This window comes from Phoenix dactylifera, unplaced genomic scaffold, assembly GCF_009389715.1.
Source record: "Phoenix dactylifera cultivar Barhee BC4 unplaced genomic scaffold, palm_55x_up_171113_PBpolish2nd_filt_p 000615F, whole genome shotgun sequence".
In the NCBI taxonomy this organism is placed as follows: domain Eukaryota; kingdom Viridiplantae; phylum Streptophyta; class Magnoliopsida; order Arecales; family Arecaceae; genus Phoenix; species Phoenix dactylifera.
This window is the reverse complement of record NW_024068010.1, coordinates 47,501-66,683: the sequence shown is the minus strand read 5'-3', so window position 1 is coordinate 66,683 and position 19,183 is coordinate 47,501. Positions and strand designations below refer to the sequence as shown.

At 38.0% G+C, this 19,183-nt stretch overlaps 2 protein-coding genes across 2 annotated transcripts; both read right to left on the bottom strand.

Moving 5' to 3' along the window:
• Window positions 1-536: 536 nt before the first annotated feature.
• On the bottom strand, window positions 537-6,652 carry LOC103697223. The gene is made up of 3 exons (XM_008779042.3): window positions 5,878-6,652; window positions 911-982; window positions 537-808 (listed from the first exon to the last, which is right to left on the bottom strand). Exons 1-3 carry the CDS (start codon window positions 6,499-6,501, stop codon window positions 806-808), a joined length of 699 nt encoding a protein of 232 aa, XP_008777264.1. The 5' UTR covers window positions 6,502-6,652; the 3' UTR covers window positions 537-805.
• Window positions 6,653-15,074: 8,422 nt separating this feature from the next.
• Window positions 15,075-15,422, bottom strand: LOC103697225. The gene has a single exon (XM_008779044.1). It carries the CDS (start codon window positions 15,420-15,422, stop codon window positions 15,075-15,077), a length of 348 nt encoding a protein of 115 aa, XP_008777266.1.
• Between the last annotated feature and the right edge of the window lie 3,761 nt (window positions 15,423-19,183).

Sequence of the window (19,183 nt, the reverse complement as noted above, 5' to 3'; positions counted from 1 at the left end):
AATAGATAAAGACAGAAAACCTTTGGGATCTTTCCATGCTGCGCCTGTGGCCACAGCTAAGTGGGGTCGAAGTGCGCAGGAGTTTTGTTCCGAGGGGAGGAAAAGAAGACCACAAAGACACAAAGTCTTTGATTGGAAAAGAAAATTGAAGGGGCAAAAAGAATAAATAAGTAACGGTCACTAAGCATATCTTTGATAATTGGAAATCCCAGATTAACTGCCACTTTATATTTAGTCTTTTTTGGTCAAAAATTTTATGTTTAAAAGAGAAGGAGGGCACTGAATAGCTGATCTGAGAAAATGAGTTTCCTTCAGTAATTGTAGAACCAGTTGATGCAACCAAAGATACAAAAAGTTAACTCTAGAATAGGTAGAAGATCGCCGCGATTCCAAGGAGAATCACAAATGAAAACAAATTCAAGATAAACCATTTCAATTATCAGAATGCATTCCAATCTGTACTGCCGCTAGAGTCGTGCCCCCTTTTGCTTCACACAAGCAGTGCTTATAGATAAACATACAGGGTGAGAAGAAAATAAACGGAAGAATAACCTCATATAAATGCTCATATAACCATAATAGATAACATAATCTCCAGTCAGTTCATGATAGGCATATGAACTGTTTATTTACAACACTTGCGTGTTTTCTCAGTTACAATATATGCATAGTATTACAAGGACCCTGATCTAATCAACATATATCACAACAATGAATGGCAAAAAGCTAGCTCTAGCCTGATAGAGAAGCAAACAATAACAATTAAGCATTATCCAGAAAGGTATTTTGCTTCATGCATCGGCCATCACTGAACAAAGAATACAGACGAGAAAAATGATCAGAAAATATACAGCCAGTGAAGACATAAAAAGCGCACAAAATTGTCCATGATAAAAGAGAAATGACTCACCTCAGGGTAGCAATCTTGATGAATGATCTTCTGGGTTTCTGGATTTATATTTACCGAGCAAGAAACCCTTCCCTGTGAAAGAAAAAAGACCAAAGATCAAATTTATTAGGGACCAGATCCACATTGCAATAGAAGATGGTTATGTTCTCTGAATTTTAGGCACAAATTAGGAACACCCAAAAGAGGATAAAAATTAGTAGCACTCCCAAGAACTAGGGCATCACTTGCAGCTCTCCCCTACTTGACTTGTTAACTTAGGACTGAAGCATCTTGGGACGATGCCAAGGAAGAGTTGAGGCATTAGGAACAAGATATTCTAGCTAGCTGCTTTAAGTCTCAAATCTCCTCCGATGAAGAAGCTCCGGGAGGAGAGGGATGTCAAGGGATTGCTGAGACCTTAGGTAGCAGAACAAGGCAAATGACAATCTGAACCTACTTGCTTATAGGATCCTTAAGAAGATAGTTCGCTAGCATGAGTGGGTTGGATAAATCAGAATAATTATAGTGAGTTGCCTTGTGATAAACGACACTGAGTACAGTTGACAAGAGTCAGTTTTATACTTTTTCTCATGCCGCTTGTTGCACCCTATGATAAATTTAGGTCTTGTGTTTCTCTCATCTGCACACCTGATAGACCAATATCTATGTATCTAAATTCCCTAAATTCCAGCCAAATCCATGATTCATATGAACTGTATATATAGCATCTGCATAAAGCAGGAAGAAAAAAGAACTTGAGGAAAAAAATTAATAATAGTAGTAACCAACAACAAGTCGACAACATTTGTTTTATAATTACTTGCTTTAAGTTATCATCTTAACAGGTGTCACAGAGAACGCTGAAAGCAAAATTGAACAAGAAAGAAATGATGGCACAGTGTGTATTGCAGGAATAGCTTCTGATACCCTTGCATATGCCTTGTCCAAGTTGAAAAACACAATACGCAGAGTGTTTTTTTCCATGCTTGTAGGTTTAATCCTACAATACTAGGTGCACTTTTGTCCAATTGTATATCACTTGTCTTTCTATGTATGACAGTGTGTGTACCATAATATTGCTCTCATTTGGTGTTTTCATGATTTTGAAAATCCTCATTATTAAGATACTAAACCAAATTATCTCAATGTTTGACCTGAAATTTGAACCTTGATCGGCATGTCATTGCATTGATGTAGCATAGTCTTCTTTTTATTTCTTGATAATCAGTTTCCTTTTCTAATCCCCAGTCTGTCCTTGACTGAAATGGTTTAGTATCAACCAAAATCAATCTAAAATTGCCTCATTTTAAAAAATTTCTAAAGTTTCAATCACTTCTGGCCAACCTGGTATACTTTAGATATTTTTCATTATTTCCAGCCACCTTTTTGTCAACCTCACTCAAAACCAACATATATTAGATTTGAAATCCTTGTGTGCTGTTTCACTTTCTCTTATTTTGATAATTAAGTATGTTCATGAGAAAAGTCCGTTGTCTTGGTACCGGACCTTGTACCGGTACCACACTAGCATAGTGTCGTACGGTATGGTACAGAATTTTTTTTGGCGTACTGAGTGTCGGTATGCCACCCATATTGTATACCAGTGCTGAACCGGTACAGTACGGTATTCTCCATACTGTCCGGTTTGGGCCAATACAGCGTACCATGTTCATGAGTGATAAAATTGAGCTTCTAGAAAATATTTTACAATATTATTGTTGAACTATATGAGTTTTAGGTGTACATATAAAAGCAAGTTTAAGCGACAAAAATTCAAGGGGAAAATAGGTTTTTCTAAAATTAATTACAGTAAATTATTAACTTCTACAAAATAAGCAAGGTCACAAATATCTTGTCCAAATTTTATGAAGTGCCTCAAACTAACCAAAAAAGTTATATGTGTTTATATGTATGTATGTATGTGTTCATAAAAGTAATCTTTTCTATTATTCCAACAGGAATGCATGTATTTAATCTATGAGATTTTGAATGATAGTGCATAATAATTCTTAAATTGTTTCTAATAGTTCTTTTAACTTTTTTCCCTTTTTCTTCTGTACTCTAGAGTTTCTAATAAGTAATTTTTAATAATTTTTAAGAGTTTATCATAACCACCATTTTTTCATAGATGTTGCACCCAAGTTTTCCAATCAACAAAATGCATTGATATTTGATATCTTCTATTGATTTCTATCCTTTTATTTTTGGGAAAATCATAGAAACACCCCTCTACTTTGATTGTTTGCACTCTCGACTTTCAAAATTTTTAATTAGGCTCTTTAAGTTACCAAACTGACCTAATGTGATACTACCATTCATCTCGATTAACAGAGTGATGTCATGTATCCATCATATGATAACTTATATTTCTTTTAGGATTAAAATATCGCTAACACAATTAACTATTTTTATAGATTCTTGGTGTATAATCGGTGGCATGGTATGTCGTACCAGCCCAAATCGAACAGTATGGAGCGTACTGTACCATATCGGTACGGATGGCGTATCGACATCCGGCAAGCCAAAAAATTTTTGTGTTGTACCGTACTAACACTGTGCTAGTGCGGCACTGGTATGGAGTCCAATACCGAGACAACAAACCTTGATCGGCGGTGCTGATTTTATTGAGAACAACTACCACAATTATAGAAGAAACAATAAGAAAAATCCAATTATTTCCTTCATCTTGAAGGAAATACCTACCATGGTGACCATGTCTAGCCAGGCACTACTGAGTTAGAATATTCGAAATACATCCATCAATTCATGGGTTTTCTCATTCTGAGCATATTATGGTTTCTAGAGTTATTAACTTTCTCTTGTGCATTTTACCAAATACTTGTGCCATAGACATGGAGGTGTAAATATTGGTGGGGGGTGGTGGTGTAAAGAGATGGAGGGGGATGGTAGCAAAGAGAGGTAGAGTAGAAGAATAACGGCTTGTACAATGGAAGAAAAGGGTTTGCAACAGATGCACTTGCACCCCAAACGCTTTGGACTCCATTGGCCTCAATATCATCAACGGCTTGCACCCATTTCCTTTTTTTCTAGTTATATCAATGATATAATAATGAAAATTGAGCTTGTCTACTTGCTCATGAAGTGATCATACCTTGACAATAAGGTTCATTGAAAGATATGTCATCATTACTCTGTATTTTCTGATCAAACAGCATTTGTAGATTACTCTCATGGTTACATAATTTGATTCAATAAATTGAAACCATGAGGAGTCCATAAATATGTACTTTATGATATTTCACATAATCTTATATAGAAATCATACTTCTTATGGATATTGTTGTGAAAACATTGAATCACTTTTCTTTTACTGATAAAAAGGCATTGCATATAATTGATAGTGAAGATTTGAAAAGTAAAACAAGACTTGGTGGAGTCAACCTATAAGAGGCCACCCACAATGAAAGCACCACCATCAAATGTAACTTCAAGATTCTACCACCTAAATTTGCTTTCAGAGGATGTAACATGCAAGGTAGTAATGTCCTAAATTTGTTAAATTGTCTAACTTTATATTATCATATTCAGGTATTTTCAAATGTTGTTTGGGTCGAGCTTGAACAAAATCCGACTTCGTAGATAAAAGTTACTGCCTTGCACTTGTTTATCATCCATGGTCAAGCTTGATATAGTGGTAAGGATTATTGCTTATCGTTCATCGCTATCCTTGATCAAGCCTGATATAGTGGTATAGTAGTACAAGGCAAGGATAAGGAGGACGGCAAGGAGCGAGGAGACTGCGAGGACGAGCTTGAAGCGGAGGTTAGTCTGGAGAATTCCCTAGGATTTGGACAGCAGAGACTTGTGTGTGCATCAAAGTCCAATTCTTTGCCGCCTCTACCATCACCACCATAGAGCAGTAGAGAAGGTGGCAGAAGAGCTTATGGACGGTGAAGGCAAGGATGAGGAGGAAGACTATCAATGGAGGCAAAGAGAGAGGAAGATGAATCAGAGCCATTGGAGAAGAGATTGAGGTTGATGGATAGAGTAGGGGTTGCATGTGAGAAAGGTGAACCAAGAATTCGGTAAAAGGCTTAGGAAGGAGATGTTTTCAACTTTCAGGGTGGATCACTAACGGTGTTGGGTGGTATATGGGCTATAAGAGCACATTGGTCATTATGGTAACTCAAAGGATCCAATTAAAATTTTTTAAGGCCTGGAGGTGTGAGTGCAAATTGGTAAAAGTAGAGAGGGTTTCTATAAATTTGGAGTTTTTTGTGTATATTTAATTCTTTGAATTTTTCCTAACAAAATCTCAAAACTTAGAACTTGGTTCCGAAGAAACTGCTAGAGTGACACCCCCCTCTGGCCAAGCCAGACCAAAACTCAAAATCAAGTTTTTTGATAGTTGTTTCTAGCAACTTGGGTTTTCAATAAACTTTATATGTATGCGCCCACTAGTGCAGTTGGTAAAGTCATTAGGATGAGTTGGTTAGACCTATGTAATACAAATATACTATGATAAATATGATCACTTTCACGCAAATTGCTAGAAAGAAGTAATTGACCCAAAGTTCCTCGATTATGCATTGGAAGTGATATATTCATGCCTTAAGCAGAGGTTGCAAATTCAAGACTTCCGATGGAATTTATCCTTCTTTACTTACAAGACTTTCAGCTTATAAATCTGATCGATAAATCTTAATTCTTTTACATTTTGCTCTTTTATGAGTTTATCTTAAACTGGCTGATCAACAATTGTTCATCTTCTTCAGACAAGGGAGTAGAAGGTGGTTCTCTACTCTCGTGAGCACTTGATACATCTTGTAACCACCGTGACAAAGAAGTGCAAATTACACGCATTACATTCAATCCGAACCAAATATATCTATATGCATATTGATATCATAATGAATTAATAGAGGCAATTAATAAAGATAAGAAAACACAATTTTAGCAAGTAGTTGAGAGAAAAGAAAGCCATGGATGATCGCAGAGGAGTAAAGGAGATTTTTTTCTAGTCAAACCTGAACGGGAACTTGAAAGAAGAAGGGGCGTAGCTTGCCCTGGACCTCGGCGAACGTATCCAGCAGTAAGGAACCCCTGTTGAGATCCTCGATCAGATAAGAGGCATCGTCGAGGAACTGGATCCCGTCGAGCCGGAGCTCGACGTCCACGTACGACAACCCCCTTGCGCTCACGCGCCCGCCGCTGGAGGTCACGGTCCCGAGCCGCTGCCCACGGTACCCGACGGAGACCGCGAGGGAGCCGTAGTTGAGGGCGACAAAGTCCGGGTTCCGGACCAGGAGCTCGACGCCGAGGGTGACGTCCATGGCGGCGTCGGGCGGCCGGGAGATGTGGATGCGGTCGAGGCGGAAGTGGGAGACCTGGAGCTCGGGGTCGGAGGGCCAGAGCAAGTAGGCGGCGAGGGCGATGAGGATGGTGGCGAGGGCGAAGACGAGGAGGCAGGTGAGGGAGCAGAGAAGAGCCCACCAGCGGCGCCGGGGAAAGGGGTAGGGCGGGAGGAAGATGAAGGCCGGGATGACGTAGCATGGAGGAGGGGGTGGCGGAGGAGGTGGAGGAGGTGGAGGCGGCGGCGAAGAAGAAGGAGGGAGGAGCGGCACCGCCTTGTCTTCCGTTCTCGCCGTCATGTCCGTCCGTCCGGTGGTCCTCTCAGTCTCCGGCGCTGCCCCCGAATTTTATTTCTGTTGCGACGACACGTTTCACAACCATGGCTGTACGAACTACCAAGTTCTCACAGTGTCGTTACTCGTGCGTTCGTATTTCCGCACCAAGTAGCTACCTTCGCTTGCCGTCAAAGTCTTAAAAAAAAAGAAGCCTAAAAAACATATCCGGTGATATTTCTCATTCAGGGAAGATTCTATGAGACCAACAAGGGAATGCCACGTGGGCGCGTTATTTACACATTGAGGCTAAACGCGATCTCGTTGAGGTTTAGCTCCGAATTGGCTATCTGGCTTAATCCACTCTCACACAAAAAATTTCACCTTGGGTTCGAAACTAAACAAAGCAAGCTTGAGCTGAGATTCGTATAGTTTAATTTTAAATCTTGAAATCAGTTAAATGTTAAATAGATTTCATATTAGACTTTTAAACCAAGCTTATATACAAGCTTGAAACAAACTTGTATCAGTGTTTTGTGAACCGAGATTGATTTCAACTTGTGTTTAGCTTGATTCCAAACTAAGCTTAAATTGATTTAGGATTATTGAGCCGCACAACTAGCTAAGGCTGAGTTTGGTTCAATTCAAAAAGAAAAAAAACTTGAATTGAGCTCATAATAAAGATAAAAAATAAAGTTGATCTTAGAATTTAGGTTCAAAATTAATTTTAGATAAAGCTTGATGAGATCAAAGCTAGATAAGGCTTAGCTCGATAGTATCTCTGCTCCATAATATCCTGAGTTCGTTTGACGACGCAATCCTGTTTCAGCCCATGAATGATCCCGAAGCCCATTTGATTGCTAGAAGTAGTTCTCCTATGGTTTTATTTATAAAATTTAAATATTGCATGGAAACTTAATAATTAGATGGAGGGAAAAAAGACTGAAACTTTTTGTTCAGTAGATTTCATTTCTTTGTTCTCACTTATATAAAAAAAAAGTTTTATCTTTTTCGAAGCCCATTTGGTTTAATAATTGGGGTACGGAGCACTGGCGCAGCCATGTACCAAGGGGAGTCAAGTCCTTTCACATGAACATCCACTGTTCCTTTTTTGGATCATGTTGATATTTCTGATCCCATGTTTATCTGAACTCCGATGCATTTAAATTTTTAGCTGAAAATATCGGATATTTGGAAATGACTCCACACCCCATGGTCAGGCTCTATTCTCAGTTTGCTTCCCAATTTTTTTATGGTCGGTCTTCCATGTGGAATACTCCATGGTTACTGTGATCTTTATTTACCATCAGTTAGTTGCATCGCATGTTGTTTAATTCTTTAAGCTTAGAGTTAAGTTATGGGGAAGCAAGTGTTTAATTAAACGTGGCCAAGATTCTCATCGTAGAATTATGTGGTATTTTAAACTATTGACTTGTTTGGTTCGCAGAATTTTTTTTTTTTACTGGAATATTTTTTTTAAAAAGATGATTTCTGAATATATGATGTTTAAGAAAATAGTTGTAGCATGTTTGGTTGATAATGAAAAAATGACATTCCAAAATGGCTTATGTTTAGTTGAGTATTTACTTTCGTAAAAAAATTGTATGAAATACCTATTATACCCTTAATAAAGAAAAAAACCTTACCTATGGATTTTCATAGCTTAAGAGTACTTTTGGAAAAAAAGACTTCAATTTCTAACCTATGTAAAAGTAACATTTTCATGTCTCTCATGAATTTTTTCCTTATGAAACATGAAAATCTTATTCGTATAGAAATACTACTTTCTCACCTCTCTCCTTTAAAAACTCCAACAAAATAGAAGGTATTTATTTGTTTTTTTCGTTAATCACGCTTTTCTTTCTTCTTTGTTCGCAAACTAAATGAGTCCTATGCATTTTATAGGATATGTGCTTCCTACGTGAAGCACTAGGATTAGTCATAGAAAGACAAAAAATAAAGTTGTGGTGGTATTGTTGGTTATCAAAATTCAACACTAACTAACACCCAGCAAAACACAACAGATTTCTTTTACAAGACCACATACACCGAGGTAAACCACAGTAAGAAGGGAATATATGATGTAGGGGTAGTAGGTACTCCATTGCCATAGAAATTTCATCGATGCATAAGAAGTAGAAACAAAAATTTACCTAGTTCTACTCCATCATCTATTGTTCATTGATTATACCTATAAAAAAATTTGGAAGAAACATTGATGATAAATATGCGATGACCATAGTAGCACGAAAAATTTCATTACATTCAAGATATAAGATATCACATAAAAAAGAAACTAGTCATATGATACCCATTCCATTTCATGAAGAACAGCTTGGGCAATAAAAGACTATCTTCACAGATAGCCTACAAGCCTCTGAACAGGTTAAGCCCAAGTTGCCCAACTAAAACACAAGCATGTTTTTATCCCAAAGTTTAAGTCAAGCCTAGTAATCCAGTTTGGCACATTGACCTTGGATTAGGGACTAAAATGAATCAGTAGATTCCTCTTAATTTGCATCATGCATTGGTCTGCAGGGGTGCCATCGGGTTAGCCTTGGTTAGGGTTTCAATAAATCTAGACCCATACTTGTTGAGGTTTCGGGTCTAATATTTGTTCCATACCAAGGATTGGATTGGTCCATATTCGATTGATAAAAAAAAATGTGTAGGGTTCTGATTAGGTGGAGATCAGGTCTAAATACCCATCAAGCATCAAACATTATATCTTGAAAAGTTAATTCGGCTAAATAATCTACACTCTGAAAAGTTTATCGATGAACATCCAACATATGCTGCAAAATTAGATCATGAACAACAGGCGACGGTTAACAATGTAACAATGGTTGACTAGAATTACAAAAAAGCATTATAAATACATACATTTGTGTATGTATCTATCTACGGGTATATAATATGTATACATGTAAACCGTAGAAGAAATTTTCATATACTAAAAGTTTGGAAATTGCAGGATATATAAATAAAGCTAATATTATAAAAATATTTGGGTATGTATCTATCTATGTATATTCACGGACGCACATGGTTTCCTTTTTTCAGAAAGAAAGGGATGCAGTACCTCCTTTTGGGCTAATTGTCTCGTAGCTCAGGGTCTTGATGGCATTGACTTGGAGGCTTCGGCTTTTTCCTCTTGTCCTAGTTTGTGGGGACTCTGGTTTTTATGGTTTCTTGTGAATGGGCTTATTTCGCTCTTCCATTCCGTGGCTTTTCAGTTTTTAGATGCCTCCCAAATCATGCAGTAATTTTAACTTGAACCTGATATATATAGCTTATCCTCAGAAAGGGAGGAAATGATAAAAAAAACTATAGTTTTTTTTTTTTTTTTTTGCTGCTACTCTTTATGCATTTCTAATATGCTAAGATAGCTTCCCCCTGCGTAATACGAGGTTAAGATAACTTTGCTAATATGTTCTACGCTGCATTTTATACATACAGGCAGTACTACAATAGGCCCTATTTGGTCTGGGAGTAGGTCTTTAAGGGGTGTTTGAGGAACAACTTGAGGTCCAGATAAAAGGTTGGATAACTAAATTCTCCCTTCCTGACATAACATCTTCAAATAGTTATCCAAAAAGGTTTTTTGTTTTGAAAAAATAAAAAAATCTCCCTCGTCCCCCTAGGAAAATATATAGGAGCCGAAAACGGTTTTTAGCATATAATGAAAAAAAAAAAAGCTAACGAGGCTATGGATTGGATGACCTCATATGGGTTGGGGAGAGAGAATCTTACCGTTCCGTCGGTCCTTAGGGTGCTGTCTGTAGCGCTTCCGCCATCCCCCAGAGTGAATTGCCTGGAGCGCTCCGTGACTCACTATTCTTTGACTTTTTTGGATGTATCCGTACTAAAAATATATAAATCATCCATTTTAGAAAAAAAATATAGGTTAACCGCTCACGTATTCTAACCAAATGCAGTACGTAAAAAGTTTGAGAGATGGAAAATCTCCCTTCTGAAGAATGAATAGAAGGTTTCAGGATAATAAAGATCTGATATAGATGGTATTTATATGTGGTTTTATCTCTGACTCCTGATGAATCTAGTCCATGTACATTGGTCTAGTTTTCTCTATTTATATCTTTTCTTTGCTTAGTAGTAGACAAAGGTCTTCCTATTCATTTGCTCAGGGCATATTAGTCTTATCTGATTATAGGATTAGGTAGAGCTAGAATAAAAACGGGTAAGAACTAGATGACTTTTTATCTTGCCGTGATGGTCTTTTTTTTTTATATCCATTTTTCTTGCGCGAGTTCATTTAATTTCACCTCAAATTGGTTGCGTCATTGTCATTTTCCTATCCATGAATGTCTCAGAATGCATCTGCATTCTCTAAACAAAAAAAGTAGCTACTGGCTCTCATTCTATACGCTTTTCTGGCCAAAAAACTTGTTAAGACCACTCTTTCCCATATCTTCTACATTTGGGTTCCCACGTCCACATTCTCTGGTATACCAATATACAAATAACCTCTGTCCCCTCTGTCATGTTTGTTTTCAGCAATCCTCAACTTGGAGTTGAGCCCCAAGCCTAAGAAAGAACTACCATCACTGGCAAAAACCCCGTTCTCCAACTGGACCGGCCACACACAACCATAGGCGGTCTTATGTGTCATACATAGTGTGTCATATTTGATAGCTATCCATTTTCTGATGGCAGTCGTCGAGTACTGCACAATACTTTGCGGTCACGCTATGTGTGTGCAAGGTGAGGCACCGCGCGAGCATCTCAGTATCTCTATCTTCTAAGGCGACCTCCCAATTCAGACTCGGTGTAGCATTAAAGGTGGTGATGGCTGTGCTTTGGCCTTCCTTCAAGGCTTTCAAGGCAACAGTGCAAGTGCTATTCCACAACATTGGCATTGAAGAGGACCCAGCCTGTGGACCGCTCTTGGATGCAGTGGCCATCAAGGACTCAGCGTGCTTTCAGGAGGCCAAGGTGCCTGCGAAACAATATGAGTTCAGAGAAAAGATGGTTCCAAATTTGCAGTCTCGCTTGGTATCACTTTCTGTGGATATCCTTGAGGTTTCTCTCGCTGTGCTTTAGCTAAATAGTTGAATGAAAACTTGCAGGAGAAAAAAATATGGGAGAAAACTAGTCACAGCCAAAGATGCATGTAGATCCTATACCTTGGCATACACTTCATGCAGCACATCTCCATTGTTCACCACCTCAGATATGAGGGTACTAAATAAACTCTCTCTTTGAGTGATTCTTGTAATCTAAATGTTGCCATGAGGGATACTACCCGAGTGCAAACTGACCAAGCTTGTTCGGAATTCATGCGATAGGGTTTCTGTTTACCTTAATATCATGATTATTGGAAATTTGATGGAGATCAGCTTGCGATAAATTCAATGTCAAGTATCTTTCTCTTCAATAGGTTTTATCAGATATGGCAATTTTCATCAAATCCCGTGAACCACTACCTTGAGTTGTTATTGTAGGGTAAACTATGTGCAGCGAGATAATAAACAAATATAAAATTTTTACTAACCTCCGCCCATCGCTGCTCAAACACGAAGACGTTATATGAGAGAGAGAAGAGATTTGGATCTTCTAACCTATGCAGGACTTGAGTGTCTGACGTGATGGATCTACAGGCTATTTATAATGCTAGGTTAGGGACCTGTATCCTTATCTATAAGGTTTATTTATAACAGTTTCCATCTATCACGGAAACCACCAGATAAGATAACCTCTTTATTTGATTGGATTTAATCACCACTTAAACGAGGTTGTATTTATCTTGATGTGGAAAAAACTGATCAAGTGGGCCACATCAAGTCTCCTAAAATCAAGAGATTTAACTGATCACAAAACTTCATATTAAATCTCTCTAAAACTCTTTTAATGTAGGCCTTTTAAGACAATCCCAATATCCTTTGGGATCTATCTCTATGAATCTCTATGCCAATGACATATGAGAATTCATCCAAATCCTTCATCTCAAAGTGTTTAGAAAGAAAATCTTTAGTTTCACGTAGCAAACCCAAATCACTGGTTGCGACCAAAATATCATCCGCATATAGGACTAGAAAAATATATACTCTCACTCACCTTAAGGTATCAACAATGTTCTTCGTAAACCCTATGAAGTAACAATATTGTGAAACTTAATATACTATTAGTGGGAGGCCTGTTTAAGTCCGTATATGGATTTCCTTAATTTGCAAACCAAATGATTATTTTTAGATGAAAATCCTTCTGGCTGATCCATGTACGCCACTTTCTCAAGATCACTATTCAAAAAAACCGTTTTCACATCCATCTGATATAGCTCTAAGTCAAAATGAGCTACTAGTGTCATGATTATCCTAAATGAGTCCTTCTTAAAAACTGGAGAGAAAGTCTCATGTAAATCAATTTCATTCTTTTGAGTGAAACCTTTGGTCACAAGTCTAGTTTTATATCGTTTAACATTACCAGATGAGTCCTTTTTAGTCTTAAAGACCTATTTACAGCCAATGGCTTTTGCTTCTTATGGTAACTCAACGAGATTCCAGACTTAATTTTTAGCCCTTGATTATATCTCTTCCTTCATAGCATCATGCCATAGAGAGGAATGATCTCCAGTCATGGCTTCTGAAAACGAAATAGGATCAACTTGAGGTCCAACATCAAAATCGAATTCTTGAAGGTATACAAGGTAGTCTCTAGATACTGCTGGTCTCTTTATTCTTGAGGATTGTCTTGATTCAATAAAATTTTCCATATGAGTTTGTTCATCAAGGCGTGGTTGCTCTTGAATTAGTTGGTCTTCAATTATACTTAGAACTGAATTTTGAAAAACAACCATATTCCCAATTAATTCACCACTTGGTTCACCAATTGGTTTATTTTTTTCTCAAACGATATGGTTCGAGGAAAACTACTCCCACTTAACTTATGATCCTCAAGAAATTTAACATTTCTAGCTTCAACGATTCTAGGTGTGTGTGCGGGACAAGAGAACTTGAATCTCTTGAAGTTTTCAGCATACCCAATAAGAAACTGCTAACTATTCTGAGGTCTAACTTTTTCATGTATGAATTATAAATCTTCACTTCAACTGGACAACCCCATATGTGTAAATGTCCTAAACTTGGTTTCCATCATTTCCACAGCTCAAAAGGAGTTTTAGGAACAACCTTAGATGAAACCCTATTTAGTACATATACATCGATTTTTAAAGCTTCACTCCATAGCTTGATAGAAATATTCGAATGACTAAGTATGCTCTTTACCATGTATGAATTCCTTTTTTTATCACACTATTTTGTTGTGGTATTTCCGGTATTGAATATTGAGTAATTATGCCCTCTTCTTGAAGGAATTTGGCAAATGACCGAAGAATCTGTCCAAATTCTGTATACCTTCCATAATACTCTCTGCCCTTGTCTCATCTAACAATTTTAATTTTCTTTTCGGTTTGTTTCTCTACCTCTGCTTTATATATTTTGAAAGCATCAAGCGCCTCAGTTTTATCATATAAAAGATAGAGATACATATATCGAGTATGGTTATCAATGAATGAGATAAAATATCTCTAACCATTCAGACAAGGTGGGGTAAATGGTCCACAAAGATATGTGTGTATTATCTGAAGAGTCTCAAAACTCCTTTTGGCTCCTTTAGTGGTCTTGTTGGTTTGCTTTCCCTTTATGCAATCTACACAAGTACCAAAGTTGATAAAATCAAGAGTACTAGTACCCCTTCATTTATTAACCTCTTTATTCTTGCCATTGAGATATGTCCTAATCACATATGCTATAATAACGAGGAGTTCTTCTTAATAATATTCCTCTTTATGCCAATCTCATCATGCAAGTTCGAAAAATTAGTTTCATACGTAGGATCTAAAATAATTTTGAATAAACCATCCATCTAAAAACCATCACCAACAACATCATTGTTTTTCATCAAAACAAGTTTTTTATTATTGAAATTGAATTCATAACCAAATGACAATAGTCTTGAAACATAAATCAAATTTTTAGAAAAAGATGGAATATAAAAGGTTCTTTCTAGATCCAAAACATAACCAAAATGCAAAACTAATCTAAATGTTCCAACTCCTTCGACTGATGAACTCATCCCATTTTCCGAATAGATGCATCGTTGACTTGTTGTTGGTTTTCTTAGGGAGAGGAAGCCATGCATGATATTGGTAATGTGAATTGTAGTACCAGAATCAATCCACCATGTATTATTAGGAACATTAACAAAATTAGACTCATAACACACAAGAGATAGTGGATTACCTTTCTTCTCGAGCCACTTCCTGTGTGTGGCGTAATCCTTCTTCATGTGTCCCTTTTTCTTGCAAAAGAAGCATGCAATCTTATTGCCTTCATGCTTAAAAGACACTTTAGCATTCTTTCCTTTAGAGTCACCTTTTCCTTTATGAGTTTTTTCTTTTCGTTAAAATGTTAAATTAGCTACTTTAAGTGTCTCATGTTTTAATCTCTTCCTCTTGAACACACATGGTCAAGAGTTCATTAATCGACCATTTTTCCTTATGTGTTATAGAAAATTTTAAAAAGACCATATTCCTTAGGAAGAGAGTTCAAAATAAAATGTACCAAAAATAACTCTAAAATTTATGTCTCTAAACCTCTGAGTTGAGCAGCAATGTCCCGGATCTCCATATTGTGTTGACGCACACCTTTAGAACCATTATGCCTCATGTCTGAAAGTTTTTTTATCAGGGTGCTAGCCAAGGCCTTATTAGAGTTGATAAACTGCTCTTCTATGGCCTTCATGAAATCTTTTGCCTTATAGTAATCAGGGATTGAACCCCTGATACCCTTACTGATATGAGACTTAATGAGTATCAAACTTAAGCGATTAGATTGCTCCCACCGCTCATAAGAAGCCTTATCAGTTGGTGAACTTGATTCCGTGGGGATGGGTGGTTCATCTACATAAAGCGCCAAATCAAGGTTCATGCACCCCAAAGTCAATAAAAACTTATCTTTTCAGTCAAAATAATTATCACCACTTAATAATGGAACCCGAGATGATTTAGTACTAAAAAACATAGTAGAAATTGTGGAGTAATTGAGTATTCCCTAATTGATTTTGATGAGCACAAAGCATTATGAGTATGTCTTATGTTGTACTAATGAATTTAATCTAGTGTTTCAAGCAAATCTTTATGAATTTCTATTTAAGTACCTCGAGCTTTGGTTCAAAATATTTTGGCTAAGTATTTGACTCAATTTGAACCAAAGTCTGCATCACGAGTCGACTCCAGAACTTTGCGAGTCGACTCCGGGACACTTAAAGTTTCTGGCACAAGCTCGAGTCGACTCCAGGACTATCCGAGTCGACTCCGACTGAGAACAGACAGAAAGACAGAACGATGAATTTTAGACACTGTTAGCGAGTCGACTCCAAAAGGTTTCGAGTCGACTTCGATGCTTGACGAGTCGACTCCAGATGGTCCCGAGTCGACTCCAAAGGGTAACAGACAGAAAGACAGAACGATGGATTTTAGACCCTGTTACCGAGTCGACTCCAGAAGGTTTCGAGTCGACTTCGATTCTTGGCGAGTCGACTCCCAGTATGTCCGAGTCGACTCCCAGAGGAAAGCAGTCTGAAAAGGCAGAGAATCAGCTTTCAGAGACCCTATGAACGAGTCGACTCCAAGTGTTCCAGAGTCGACCCCCAAGATAGTCGAGTCGACTCCAGTAAGGTCTGAGTCGACTCCAAGATAGAAATGTTCAAAAGACAGAGAATCGATTTTTCGATCTCTGAGAACGAGTCATCTTCCGAAAATATCGAGTCGCCTCTCAAGTCAGCTAAGTCGACTCCAAGTAAACCCGAGTCGACTCAAGGAAGAAAAACAGAAAGTTGAGCTTCTGGAACCCTATGAACGAGCCGACCCCTAAGTGCCTGAGTCATCTCCAGCTGTTGGCGAGTCGACTCTAGTTTGGTCCGAGTCGACCCCAGGACGAGGCATACACTTTAATTCAAATCTGGAACAGCGGGCGAGTCGTATTTCAATAAAGTGCGAGTCGACTCCAGATCGCACGAGTCGACTTCGATCCCAACGGATACATTGTCAGATTGTGCAGACGGATCAGAACGGCTCCAAATCACTCTCTAACTGCTAGTTTTCGAAAGAAATCACTTAATGTTGCCCAAGGTGACAATCCAAGAGGGGGGGTGAATTGGTTTCTTCTCAATTTTGGTGTTTTAAAAGCTTTCTTAATTAAGTGCGGTGGTTGCTTTCTTAGATTATTTGAATGAGTTAAACTAGAACAAAGATGGAAGATAATGCAAGAATAAATGTAAACACAAGCACAACACAAACACAACAATATATAGTGGTTCGGTGCTCTCCTTGGCACCTACGTCCACTCCCCAAGCGACCCCTTGGGAATTCACTATAATCTCGCGGATTACAGTTGGATTGTTTTCCGGGCTCACAATCCAAAAACCTTTGTTGGTTTTACGGGCTCACCAATGAACCTATACACTTTGGTTTTCCGGGTTCACCAAAAACCTTTGTTGGTTTTACGGGCTCACCAACGAACCTATGTTGGTTTTACGGGCTCACCAACGAACCTTTACACTTTGGTTTTCCGGGTTCACCAAAAACCTTTGTTGGTTTTGCGGGCTAACCAACGAACCTTTACAGAGTGTTTGACAAACAAAAAGAAAAGATTCAAACTCCTAAATGAGCATATGAAACAATATAAACTACAAAGAAGAGTTAGAAAGTATTTATCGCTTTGAAGTGGCTTTGCTCTTCTTTGTCAAGGATGCTTCACTCTTCAAGGAAGGATGGAGCTCTTGATGCCTCTTTGAAACTGCTCAATCCCTTTCTTTGATTGTTGAATGAAGCTCTTGATGAAGGAGATTAGGGCTCTTTTGTTTTCTTGTGTATTCTTTGATATCCCTCTCAAAAGTTCTTCTCTCTTGGGAAGGACAAAAAGTACATCTGCAGAACTAGCCGTTACTGTTCAGCCCGTGTTTGGGTCGGCTCAACCTGTCCTTGGGTCGACCCAACTTTGCCTTGGGTCGACTCAAACATTCCTTGGGTCGACCCTCTCAGAAACCACATAAACCTCAATTTCAGCCTTCCTTCCCTTGGGTCGACCCAACCATTCTTTGGGTCGACTCAAAGTTCACTTGGGTCGACTCAACTTCTTCTTGGGTCGACCCTCTCAGTAATTCCAGAGAACCATTTTCTGTCTGTCTTTCTGTCTTGCCTTTGGGTCGACCCTCTCAGGGTTTGGGTCGACTCAACCACTGTGTGGGTCGACCCTCTCAGTAAATCCAGAGAGCATTCTTCTGTTGTGTTTTGAGGTTCTTTGGAGGTTGGGTCGACTCATGCTTACCTTGGGTCGACCCAACTCACTGTTCATTTGTGCCATTTTGCAGGAGTGTGCCAGATGACTTCTTGATGTACCGGGGTCGACCCAATCAACCTGTGGGTCGACTCAAACCACACTTTGCTGCATTCTCAAGGTTAGATTCATCCAAATGAACAAGGCCATTTATCCATTTTCAATTAAACAAATATACTGAGAGTAATGAACTTATAAATGAAGTATCAATTTAACTTATAGCATGCTCTAGATAATTGCTTGTTAATCATCAAAATAACACTATCATCCTCAATCTCCCCCTTTTTGATGATTACAAAATAAAGAGTATAAGCCTATTGATACTTGTCTTTAAAATCAGTTTATAAAAGGGATTAAACTGCTGAATTTCAGCTTTTCATATATACTTGTGAAATCTCCCCTGATGAGAATGCAAAATGTCATATTTTTCTTTCTTAATGTTTAGTCTTTTATACTTATTTTGTGCCTAAATGTACTCATTATTCTTATATTTTGATTTAGGATGCAAATGGAAGCGTTAAGTACAAAACGAAGCTAATTGGATGATTTTGGACAGTTTCGATATTGCTTCGTAATTTAAGCATAACTTTTTCATCCGAGCTCTGATTGAGATGATTCAAGATGCTGTGGAAAGCCAAGAAAACGCTCTACAACTTTCATGTTTTGAGTTTTGATAGATACTGACTTTATCAAGGTCAAAATTGATCTCGAAGTTGCTGCACGTCCTTAGCCTGCAATACGTGGATTTGACTCGGTCAATTTTCAGAAGTTTCCAGATTTGATGCACGAAAATCCTAGCTGGAAACACCACTTTCCCAGTTATATTAGGACTTTATTTTATTTTTCGTAATTAGTCAGATTTGAATATTTGTTAGGAGATTTTTTTGGAAGGGATAAAGGTGAAAGAAAGGGGGCTGAAAAGGGGGCTCTTTCTCTTTTCTCTTGGAGGACTCCTCTTTCTCTTTTCTCCTTGGAAGTTTGCATCCATGGCTCTGCGTGGCTAAAGCTTTTATTGGTCTAAGAAAACAGAAGCCTCGGAATCAATAAAACTGTGAGATCTGAATTTGTTTTCATTGTTCAATTCATGCTTTGATGTCGAATGTCCTTCTGTGCATATTTTCATGATTATTTTCGTTTAATGACTAGGAGGCCTACTAGTTTATTATTCGTTGCAATCTACTGCTAGGTTAGATATCAAATCCGTAATTGTTTGATTCCTCTAATCTGTGAAGCAACTAAGATCTAATAATTTGCTGCATTAGAAATTTTCAGATCTTAGGAAGAATACTCGGCTAAATCAAATGCAACCGCTTGTGTTTGTGTTGTTTAGTTTCATCGATCTCTCTAATTCT